The 12,500-nt window shown below is 41.0% G+C and overlaps 1 protein-coding gene across 1 annotated transcript in view; it reads left to right on the top strand.

Moving 5' to 3' along the window:
- LOC137643552 (carbohydrate sulfotransferase 1-like) overlaps positions 1–12,500 on the top strand; it is a 41,707-nt gene that overhangs the window by 28,272 nt on the left and 935 nt on the right. The window contains exon 2 of the mRNA XM_068376286.1: positions 12,306–12,500. This exon is cut by the window's right edge and continues 935 nt beyond it. Coding sequence (XP_068232387.1) covers positions 12,306–12,500 — 195 coding nt within the window. The remainder of the gene's footprint in view (positions 1–12,305) is intronic.

The following is a 12,500-nucleotide window of genomic DNA, read 5'->3' as shown; positions in this document are numbered from 1 at the left end:
TTATCTTGTTATTGTGTGGCTGGAGTGTAAAGGGATGCTAATGTTTCCATTAATTGCTTACTGGGATTTGACAAAATAATGTTAATGTAATCCTAACAGTTTTTTTCCTTTACAAATAAATATTTTTTTGCTTGTTTTTATGAATACAGCATTTCATTCCAGTTCCTTACACCACTGTGTCCCTCTTCTCAGCCACTGATTTTTTTAATCTTTCTAATAAGTCCTTTATCATAATTTTTTCCTCCCACACTGTGTCCTATTGTCAGTATAAAAAATTCTTTCTCTTTCCCCTAATGTTCTGACATTTTTTTCCCAAGTTGGAAACCATCTTACCTAAAGAATATATTGCTATATAAATTCTACTAATTTCCCAGAAATGAATCATTGATCATGCTACCTGTTTATTCAGCAAGCTCAAGGCAGGATAAATGAAAGGAGAAACTAAGGTTCTAGCTGGGTCCCCTTACCCAGTATAAATCAAGGGGTGGTGCCCAGTGCTCCGTTCTCTTGACCTGTTACCTAGATTTTTGGGTATTCCACCGTTGCATATTTGTTGTGTAGTGAACGTTGGGTTGTGGTCGGCATTCGGACACTAGGCAGTTCGGGTGCTACCTCTAGCCACAGTCCGTAAACCACTACAGCGACGCTCCCGGTATTTAGCTATAAAGAAACTTTTAGCTTGTTAGGCAAATTATACTAGTGAAGATTGCATACATATAATATTTCCTCTTTTGATATGTAACGTTACTTTCGTATGCAAGGAAGACCCCGGTGGTATCACTCGTAGCCGCGGTCCCCACCCAAGTTAGGCTAGCCTAACCCGTTTCGTATACGTTAGTAATGTAATTCGCGTTATTTAACCTCTTGTATCGTTCCTATTAATTCGATTGGAGATATATATCCCCTAGACTTTATTGGTATAATTCGATATGTTTCTCTTTTTAAAGAAAAGAGGATAAACCCCTCCTCACCCCTGAGCGCTGCCATCCTAAGCGGCAACCCTATCTTTCGTCATTGTCACCGAGTAGTTAACTCCGGCTTGACTTAGATAGTTTTTGCCGTTGATCTTCTTTGCCGCCGAGTATCCCGGCTTCGAAGTATGACGATAACTCAGGGTGTATTGTCTTGCAGCCGACAATGTTGCCGACAGGGTAATCATGATTCCTCTGCCGCCCACAACGTTGTCGGCATGGGAAGCTATGTTTCCTTAGTTTACAACCGAAAGTAGGCGGCATACGTTCCGCCACCTTTCTCCCTTGTAGCCGACAATGTCGCTGACAGTGGAATTCTTATTCCTCTGCCGACCTCGACGGCATCAGCATAGAAAGCCATTCCTCCTTGGTTTACAGACGAAAGTAGGAGGCATGCTCGCCACCGCCTTTCTCCCCTGAAAACTATAAGACCCTTTTCCCTCCCCCCTCTGTCCTTAATTGTCGGCCTAGCCGTCACAATGTTCTTTTGGCCGGTATTCTACCATCATCCCGGCTTGCCGGGTTGACTAAGTTGCCGGCCGGGACCCTACCAGCAGCGGTTGGGTTGCTGCCTCGGCCAACTCCCCCTTATGTCCTTCCTTCACCGGAAGAGGATGCCCCAGGGGGAAAGACTGAGCCGGCCCTGACGGCTGCCGGTGGGAAACCCATTATACTGTTGAGAATTCTTCAGTCCTCTCGTGGACTGCCATCCACAAACCATGCAACCGGCAGTACAGCCAACTGCAAAAATTGTGGCTGGATGGAAGCTAGAATCAGATGCATTGCTCCCCTTCCATTAGAACTCTCATTCTGGGAAGAAGATAGTAGGCGGCAGTAGCCATCCTACTCTTCCAATTATTGTGCTAAACCATAAAATAGGAAATCCTCCTTTCCATTCTCTCTCTCTCTCTATTAGTTAGTGTTGCCAGGCACTAGCCTAACCCCGGTAGTATACCGGTAAAACTACAGTATACAACAATACAGTAGCCAGTATATCTGCAGTATATAACAATACAGCAGTTAGAAAACTACAGTATACAATAATACAGTAGTGCAAGTATTTCTAACATATTCTGTGTATCCTTTCACAGTCTATTGTTGGGACCATATAATAACACCCTGATGAATCCTTTGATTATCGGGACACTTATAAATCACCGTTCAGTATTAATATTCTACAAGTGGAGGAGTTAGTATAAATATTCACTGACTCCGGCTCTACGTACGGGAGTTATTCCACTCTGTATTTTCCCTTATAAAGAAATTGAATACTAATATTGACAGAGATCACAGCAATTGCCTGGGAGAGGAAACACAGATATGTGTCTTTCCTATTTCCTTTCTAGCTCACTATCCTAAGCTATTAAATATAATAGTAAGCATTACTATTTTTAAGTATACATTATATCAATGATATAAACAACTAAGTACTCAATTTACCCCTTTTCTCCCTTACAGGAGGACCCAATGGTGAAGTGTACAGTTGTGTTCTGCAACCACAAGGACTTTTCTGGGCATACGATGTACAGGTCTCATGCCCCCTGCTGCATTGTATCTGGATCCCTGAGATACTGGGACCCAAAGGGTTGCTCCAACTGCTCGACCTTGCTGACTGACAGCTTTGGAGAAGATATCCCTGACACCACGGAGTCAAGGGATACAGCAAGGGAAACCCTTCGAAGGTGAATATGAGGCTTCCAGAAGAACTCTTTGGGATCTTACCTACCTAACGAATCTCTAAAGTCCCTGCTGTTCCCTAAGGCTCAATCCAGTACGGTTGTGCCTCAGGTACAGGTCCAGCCTCCCTTATCCAACGGACAGTGGACGCGGATATCAACAAGGCACTACAAGGCTTGGACATCCACCAAGAACGGAAGTCGGAGGTATCCACTGACACCGAAGAGGACCTACTGCAAGAAGGCCCTGAAGAAGAAATGGTTTAACCACCTAAGGAGGAAGAAGGATCCGTTTTGACAGTGACTGAGGGCCCTCTGCTCACTGTGTCGGCATATTAACCTGTGCTGTCAACCTCTTCAGCCCCAACTCCCTAACTGGCTATACAGGTCAGCTGGAGCGAAGCGCTCCTAGAGTCAATCCAGCAGATGTTGACACTGTTCCGGAAGGAACAAGAGGACAATAAGCAAGATCTCAAAGAGATGAAGGGAGAGGTACAGGAAGGGAAACGCCCTGGCGCTTCCAGGGGCTCTACTAAGCCCCTTAAAGTATATGACCTCCCTCACTCCTCCGAAACCAATCCCTGGAGGTATACGGAACACATGCCCATGATGAACGGGAAGCTTTATATCTCCGAGAAGTTGGGGGCCAAACCCCTTGAAGAACTTCAATTCTGGCCCAGCTTTCAGCGTACCCAGATTGCTAAGTGAGACTGCAAGATGAACCTGCATCCCGCAAAGACACTATAGGCGTCCTTACCAAGACCCTGAAAGGAGCCGGGTATGCCAACTCCAAAGTCTCAGCATTGAGCAAGAAGTACCCAACCTTCATTACTTCTTCGTCCAGAGCCTTTCCCCTTTCGGGGAAAGCCCTAGACTGTGTCATGAGAGCAGTCAAATTCTAGAGGAATGCAAACCATTATCTCTAGCTATGCCCACCTGCGAGGAGAAGTGGAAAGAGGTACATCTAACCTTCTTCGTCTCGAAGTTGGATCCGGAAATAGCAGGCCAGCAGTTTAATAAGAACATCCAAAGTTGCCAGACCATCTTTTGAGAAGGGAACAGGAGACGAAAGAAAGACTTGCCGCCTCCCTGTCTCATCAGAACTGCTTGGAAATGTGTGCAGGCCTTAAATAACGCCCCACCTTTGTGATAGATTTGTATGCTTTTGTCAGGTCAAAAAGGACCTGTAGAGAGCAAGTGTTTGCCGGAGCAATGGTGAAACACGAACCCTGAAAACTGATTTCATCATGTACATTATCTGGGGCGAAGACCCTTTCCCACAAGAAGTGGTCCAAGAAGTCTTTGCCAAAGCCACCACAGAGAATAGGAACCTTCTCCAAAAGTGGGGCATGTCCTCAAGGAGGAAATCTTCATTAGACCTGCACAACTTCCGACCGTGACCATGACCACGGTGCCTCAAATGGTAACCCAACCGCAAACCACCTTCCAGATGGTCCCTCAACAGCTGGTAGCCCAGTCGCCTGTTTTTAATCCAGGCTCTGAAAGGCACTCGACCATCTTTCGTCCCTGCAAAGGTAAGGGCCCAAAAAGAGGATTCTCCGGAAGCCCCCAAGGGTGGAGGAGGACGTGGTCATGGAAACAAGTCCTCAGGAACCTCTAAACAATGAGAGGTTCCAGGTAGGAGGCAGACTTTTCCATTTTCGTGATCGTTGGACTTCGATCCCTGGGTCCACAGCCAAATTATGAATGGACTTGGTTGGAAATGGAACAAAAATCCACCCCACTTTTCCATAATTCTTCCAACACTCCACGCCCTTATTGGAAGAATATACCTCAGAACTCTTGAACAAGAAGGTAATAAGAAAAGCGAAGTCCATCAAATTCCAGGGAAGGCTGTTTTGTGTTCCCAAGAAAGACTCGGACAAACCCAGAGTCATTCTAGACTTGTCTCCACTCAACAAGTTCATCGAGAACAACAAGTTCCGGATGCTTACCTTGTAACACAGAAGGACCCATTTACCAAAAAGGGGCATACAAAGTCTCAATAGACCTGGCAGATGCTTACTGGCACCTACCAGTCAGTCGCCCCCTCTCCTCCTACCTAGGATTAAGGCTACAGAAGACAAAATATGTCTTAACAGCCATGCCCTTTGGACTAAATATAGCCACAAGGGTATTCACAAAGCTAGCGGACACAATCGTCCAGCAACTACACTCCGAAGTACAAGTAGCAGCATAACTGGACGATTGGCTAGTGTGGGCAGCATCCAAGACTACTTATCTGCAAGCGGCCGGAAATGTGATCCAGTTCCTGGAACACCTGGGCTTCAAGATCAATCGCAAGAAGTCTCGCCTTTCTCTAGCTCACAAGTTTCAATGGTTAGGAATCCATGGGAACCTGCAGTCACACCACCTCTCCATTTCATTAAAGAAGAGGAGAGAAATAGCAGCATCTATCAAGAGACTAATCCAGCACAAGAGGATTTCAAGACGCCAACAGGAAAGAGTATTGGACTCTCTCCGGTTCGCAGTAGTGACAGACCCGGGGCTAAGGCACAGCTTAAGGATGTGTCAGGAGTCTGGAGAAGATACTCATCAAACACTCGAAGAGATCAACAAAGGTTGACCCCGACCCGATTGCGCACGCTATTAAGGCAGTAGTCAAAAAATGAGAGCCTAGTACGTACAATTCTCTTGCGACCACCACAAACATCAGTGGTGATACACACGGATGCCTCCCTGGAAGAATGGGGAGGCCATTTGCAAGAAAGGAAAGGGCACACCAGTTCAAAACTTTTCACATCAACATCTTGGAGACTATGGTAGACTTTCTTAGGTTGAAGAGGCTATCCCCTCTCAGAGCAGTCCACATCAGACTGGTCCTGGACAACAAGGTAATATTATGATGTCTAAACCGACAAGGCTCAAGATCACCTAACATCAATCACGTGATGTTAGCCATCTTCCACCTGGCAAGGAAGAGAAGATGGCATTTATCAGCAGTTCACCTTCAAGGGATCCACGATGTGACGGCGGATGCCCTATCCAGGTAAAAATCGATAGAGACAGAATGGTCCCTAGACGCAGACTTATTCTCATTTATTTTCGATAAAAGTTCCGGAACTGCGGATCAACCTCTTCCCAACGAGTGACAACAAGAAACTACCTCGTTATATAGCCCCTTACGAGAACCTTAAGTAGAAGCGATAGACTTCATGTCTCTCGACTGGAATGGATGGAATCAAATTAACCTGTTTCCACCAACCAATCTACTGCTAAAAGTCCTCGACAAGCTAAGATCCTTCAGAGGAACAGCTCCTGTAGTGGCCCCCAAATGGCCCAAAATCAATTGGTTTCCTCTAGTTCTAGAATTGAAACCGAAGCTGTTTCCTCTGCCGTACCCAGTTTTATCCAAACTGGTGCAGAACCAACAACCTGTGTCTCATGACTTTTTTGCCCTAGCAGCGAACAAAAGTTTGGGATCTGGAAGAATGAGGCCAACTTCTTTGTAGAGTACAAGTCAAGTCCAACCAGGAGACAATGTGAATTGTCTTGGAAGAAAGGGGTAACCCTTGGGAAAGTAAGGGGACCAACAGAAATTTCAATAGGTTTCTGTCTCTCTTTCTTCTTTTACCTACTTGAACAAGGCCTCACTTCCACTACGATAACCGCGTGTAAGTCGGCCCTGACTAGACCTCCTCTATACGCCTTTGAGACAGACCTTATAAGCGAAACCTTCTTTAAGGTGCCAAACCATGCACTAGACCCAAGCCGGCAACCCCTCCAAAGCCCATTACATGGTTGTTGGTCAAAGTCTTGCACTATGCTTTGAACCTAAACAATGAGGATTGTACTCTAAAGGAACTAACACAGAAAGTAAATTTTCTGTTCGCAATAGCCTCAGGGGCTAGAGTTAGTGAAATATTGGCCCTTTCAGGCATGTAGGCCACATTCAGTTCTTAACCAGGATAACTGAACTCATTTCCTGATCCTGCCTTTCTGGCCGAGAACGAGCTGCCCACCTAGCGGTGGGGTCCTTGGAGAACCTGCCCACTGAAGGAAGATGTCTCTATGCCCAGTAGAGTGTCTTAAGGTCTATCTTCGTAGAACTTCCGACTTCAAGGAAGGACAGCTCTTCTAAGGTGTAACCTCAGGATCAAAATCTATCCCTAAAATAACTGAGAACAATGGTCACCTACTTATTCGCAGAGTGGATCCTGACAGCTCACCCGCAGGCCACGATCCTAAGAAAATTGCTTCTTCACGGTACTTCTTCCATCGCAAGGGCTTTGGTAGACTCCGCTCATACACTAGGTGGAGATCAACCAAATCTTTTACAGACACTATACGAAGCAAGTACATGAAATAAAACATGTTGTGGTGGTTGTGGGTAGTGTTAAAAAACCTGTCGTCTAGCCCTGCGACAAACTGTGAACTGCTTTGGGACTTTCCAGTGCATCGGGTGCATGGGTACATTTACCCTCGAGTGCAAATCACAACGATGATTAACACACTGTTCCAGATAGGTGCATATCTGACCGATAACACCAGCGCCGGGTGAACGTTGCATCACGGTGTTCATGCATTTCCAAAATGTGTACAAATCAGTCAGATTTGGTTTCACATATCCATTGAGTGGCATTATTTCGATGAAATTACATATTTGTCGATAAGAAAAAATATGGACCCTGATGTATTTTCAATGCCGGATCAGATTCAAACCTTTGTAACTACATTTTATAATCTAGTTACAAGGTAAAATACTAAATGTATTTGCGTCTTATTGCTGCTATTTTAGTTACAGATGAATAAAGCATACTAGAGTTTTAATTAAACCCTAGAAGGGCCCAACGTGAAATCAGAGTACAGATTTCCAAGTTATGGGAAGGGTAATTTCTAAGATTTACCGTCCGTCCCTATGGAGATACAAACTTTGAATCCTTATAGTAGAAGTCAACACTTTCCCTGCAGGGGGTAGGAAGTCCTAAGCTAGTTCCAAGCTTAGTGGATATGACAAATAAAGGTAATGTCATATATAAAGGTCTAGGAGACCATATAAGGAACTCATTCAAAGTAAAGGCACTTATATGAACCCACAGATGTAGTACTTTCAAGTTAATTTTCTGGTAATCTTCCATCAGGACGACATGGCTGAGCCCAAAAAATGGATTTTGAGCAAAGCGAAAAATCTATTTTTGGGTGAGATAGCCATGTCGTCCTGATGGACCCACCCTTCTTTCTTAAGATGACCCCACCGGAAACTACTCTATCTGCTGCTATTCCTGCTTAAATGCAACAAGTAATAATGTGCCATAGTAGTACAGGGAGGGGGTCCATCCTGTACCTTGATAACGGCTCCCCTTCGGTTGCCGTTCTTCCCCCTCAAAGAGTAAAATATATTCCGGGTGAGGATTGCTGTGTCCTATCAAAAAATACGTCCCCTGATATTATGTGATATCCTTAAAGATATATTAAGGATTATGCGCCAGGAGTTAGAATTCTGGAGACCTATGGTTAATTCTCTGGGAGTATCACTGAAGCTAAATATCCCTTAGAAAGCTGCCTAAAGGAACCTTCCATCAGGACGACATGGCTATCTCACCCAAAAATAGATTTTTCGCTTTGCTCAAATTTCGTTATATCGAGAATAAACAATGTCTTACTTTGCAACCCTTCTTCACGATTACATTGAGTTTCTGATGGCTAGAGTTGACACGTGTTTTGGATCACTTCGTGACCTTTCTTCAGGATTACATTGAGTTTTTGATGTTTGGTGTCCACACGTGTTTCGGATCACTTCGCAACCCTTCTTCAGGATTACATTGAGTTTTGGATGTTTGGTGTCGACACGGGTTTCGAATCACTTTGCCACCCTTCTTCAGGATTACATTGAGTTTTGGATGTTTGGTGTCCACACGTGTTTCGGATCACTTCGCAACCCTTCTTCAGGATTACATTGAGTTTTGGATGTTTGGTGTCGACACGGGTTTCGAATCACTTTACCACCCTTCTTCAGGATTACATTGAGTTTTGGATGTTTGGTGTCCACACGTATTTCGGATCACTTTGCAACCCTTCTTCAGGATTACATTGAGTTTTTGATGTTTGGTGTCCACACGTGTTTCGGATCAATTCGCGACCCTTCTTCAGGATTACATTGAGTTTTGGAACAACACTTTAATATAAAACTCAATGTAGTCCTGCAGAAGGGTCACAAAGTGATCCGAAACACGTGTTGACACCAAATAAAGAATGGAGAAAAATAAATGTATTTCTGCGGTTATCTGGAAAACTATCTCCAGGACAGTCTGTCCCTGAAGGAAACTATATATATATATATATATATATATATATATATATATATATATATATATATATATATATATATATATATATATATATATATATATATATATGTATATATATATGTGTGTGTGACAAGGGGACTAATCTTATTGTGCTTCCGATCTTGTTGCTACCCACTGTCTTTCACACCCAGGACCTACTTAGTGGGTCATACTTCCACCCAGGAACACCCTAATACATTCATTTTATTTCTAATACTAGCCCTGGAAACCTTTATCTGCCTTCATTTTCCCATCTTGCTTTCTCGTTTTTTTGTGTAATGGCAAAATGGACAATAAAATATTTTATGCAATATTTGACGAAGGAAATCATTAGATCGTCTTGGTGGTAAATTGATAGTTTTCTTCATTTAATTTGATACAGGAAATATCGAATTGCCTCCCAAAATCTAATTGTCTCACAAAATCTGAATATCTCACAAAATATAATTTTCTTACAAAATCTGGTTCTCACAATATCTAATTGTCTAGAAAAATCTAATTGTCTAACAAAATCTAATTGTCTAACAAAATCTAATTGTTTACAAAATATAATTGTCTTACAAAATCTTATTGTCTAACAAAATTTAATGGTCTCACAAAATCTAATTGCTATAAAATCTAATTGTCTCATAAAATCTAATTGTCTCACAAAATCTAATTGTAATTTAATTGTCTCACAAAATCTAATTGTCTTACTAAATCTGATTGTCTCCCAAATCTAATTGTCTAGAAAAATCTTATAGTCTAAAATAATCAGATTCTCAGAATATCTAATTGTCTAACAAAACCTAATTGTCTAACAAAATCTAATTGTCTCAAAAATGTAATGGTCTCACAAAATCTAATTCCTATAAAATATAATTCTCACAAAATCTAATTGTCTCACAAAATCTAATTGTCTAGAAATAATCTTATTGTCTAAAATAATCAAATTCTCAGAAGATCTAATTGTCTAACAAAATTTAATGGTCTCACAAAATCTAATTGCTATGAAATCTATTGGTCTCATAAAATCTAATTGTCTCACAGAATCTGATTGTTTCACAAAATCTGATAGTCTAGAAAAATCTTATAGTCTAACATAATCAGATTCTCAGAAGATCTAATTGTCTAACAAAACCGAATTGTCTAACAAAACCTAATTGTCTAACAAAATCTAATTGTCTCAAAAATTTAATGGTCACACAAAATCTAATTCCTATAAAATATATTTCTCACAAAATCTAATTGTCTAGAAATAATCTTATTGTCTAAAATAATCAGATACTCAGAAGATCTAATTGTCTAACAATACCTAATTGTCTAACAAAATCTATTTGTCTCAAAAATTTAATGGTCTCACAAAATCTAATTCCTATAAAATATAATTCTCACAAAATCTAATTGCCTAAAATAATCCGATTCTCACAATATATAATTATCTCAAAATCTAATTCTCACAAAATCTAATTGACTCAAAAAATCTAACCGTCTCACAAAATCAGACTCTCACAAAATCTAATTGTCTACGAAATATAATTCTCACAAAATCCAATTGTCTACAAAATCTAATTGTCTCATAAACTCTAATTGTCTACAAAATCTAATTGGTAATGGTGGCTGGGTGGAAGCGTCCTTGCCTGGTGATTGCCAGACTGGGGTTCGAGTCCTGCTCCACCTCGTTAGTTCCTTTGGTCTTTGTATCCTCACCATCCACATGATCTAAGGATGGGGTGTTTAGGGGAGCCTAAAGGCCTATCTGCTAAGTCATCAGCAGCCACTGCCTGGCCTTCCTTGGTCCTAGCTTGGGTGGAGAGGGGCTTGGGAGATGATCATATGTATATATGGTCAGTCTCTAGGCCATTGTCCTGCTTGGTAGGGCAATGTCACTGTCCTTAGCCTCTGCCATTCATGAGCGACCTTTTAAACCTTTAAATCTTTTAAAATCTAATTGTTACAAAGTCATCTAATTATCTTACAAAATCTATTTGTGTACAAAATCTAATTGTCTATAAAATCTAATTGTCTTCAAATGGCACATTATTTTCCTTTACTAATGTGCAAACCATTTTTAAGGAATGTTTAAGTACTACGAGAAATATTAGAGTCTGATTTATACAAATATCATTAGGATGGAAGTTTCATCTGGCTCTGCATTTGAAATAGAATGAATGATAAGAATTTCTATTCCCCCCCCCCAAAAAAAATGAAGAAAGCGTTATCCATATAACCATAAGGTAATCCAAGACAATGGAAAGAGTATTCATCCAATGAAACTATAAAGATCTCTCTCTCTCTCTCTCTCTCTCTCTCTCTCTCTCTCTCTCTCTCTCTCTCTCTCTCTCTCTCTCTCTCTCACGCCCAATATATAATGACATTGGGGTGGGGGTGTTTTACCTGGACATCAATTTTTTTGTGCAATATTTAAAAACGCACAAAACTTTCATCATTAGGAGATATAGCAAAGTCCTCCTTTCATAAAATTGACGCAAAATAACAGTGATGAGAAGTATTGAGCAAACAATTTGATCGTCCAAGGAAAGCGTTCAGACACAAAATATGTTACATCAAGCTTTTGTTTTTTCAAGACCCACGTAGTTCCAAAAGTCTTGGATTTTAATGTTACTGCCTTGGGTTAGAGTTCCTTTGCTTGAGGGTACACTCAAGCACAATAGTCTATCTTTTTTCCTGCATTTCTTTTCCTCACTGGGCTATTTTCCCCATTGGAGCCCTTGGGCTTAAATAGCCCCTTGGTTTTCCAACTAGAGTTGTAGCTTAGTTAGAAATAATATGTCAGAAACAATTGATATATATATATATATATATATATATATATATATATATATATATATATATATATATATATATATATATGTATATATATATATTATTCCTTTGAAGTCATATACCCTCTTAAAGAAAGAAAAAAAAAAACAATTTTTTTTCCGTTTTCAATCTGAATCTTGAACCAACACTCTATAGTCGATTCCCTTAATTGGTTGGTGTGTAGAACCCTATTAGCAAATTGAGTGAGTTATTCCAATTTACCTTCTGGTCGTCTTAAAGAAGGTCTCCATTGAGGCGTTCAAAATTCTAAGTGTCTTCAGAGCTAAAAGTGCTTTTTTTTCAATAGCTTCTAAAAACATTCTTCTTTTCACATTTAAAAGGGTACTTGAATATACATAGACTGCAAAACCTTTAAAATCCATAAATAAATCGCCGAGATGTGTGTTTGAAAACTGTTAATTTTCAAACGCGTTTTTCTTGTGATTTTGGTTTTTCTCGTTCAGCCCCTGGAAATGCTTGGTATTGTGAATGCCTCAATTGCTATTTCAGTTCTTACTACTATTTAATTTCCTCTCTTGTTTCAGCAAAAGTCAAATCCATGATGAAGGAGAAAACGGTGGAAACAGAGGAAGTTGCTCAGTCTCGAATACACGTACCTCCGACGAACACAAAAACCCCCAAGAAGCCCTTGATCATTATCCTCCTGAGTTCCTCCGGTCGTAGTGGCTCTACTTTGTTGAGCAACCTTTTGATAACTCGAAGAAATTCTGTACTGTTCT

This window comes from Palaemon carinicauda, chromosome 7, assembly GCF_036898095.1.
Source record: "Palaemon carinicauda isolate YSFRI2023 chromosome 7, ASM3689809v2, whole genome shotgun sequence".
Lineage (NCBI taxonomy): Eukaryota > Metazoa > Arthropoda > Malacostraca > Decapoda > Palaemonidae > Palaemon > Palaemon carinicauda.
This window is presented reverse-complemented; position numbering and strand designations above follow the sequence as displayed.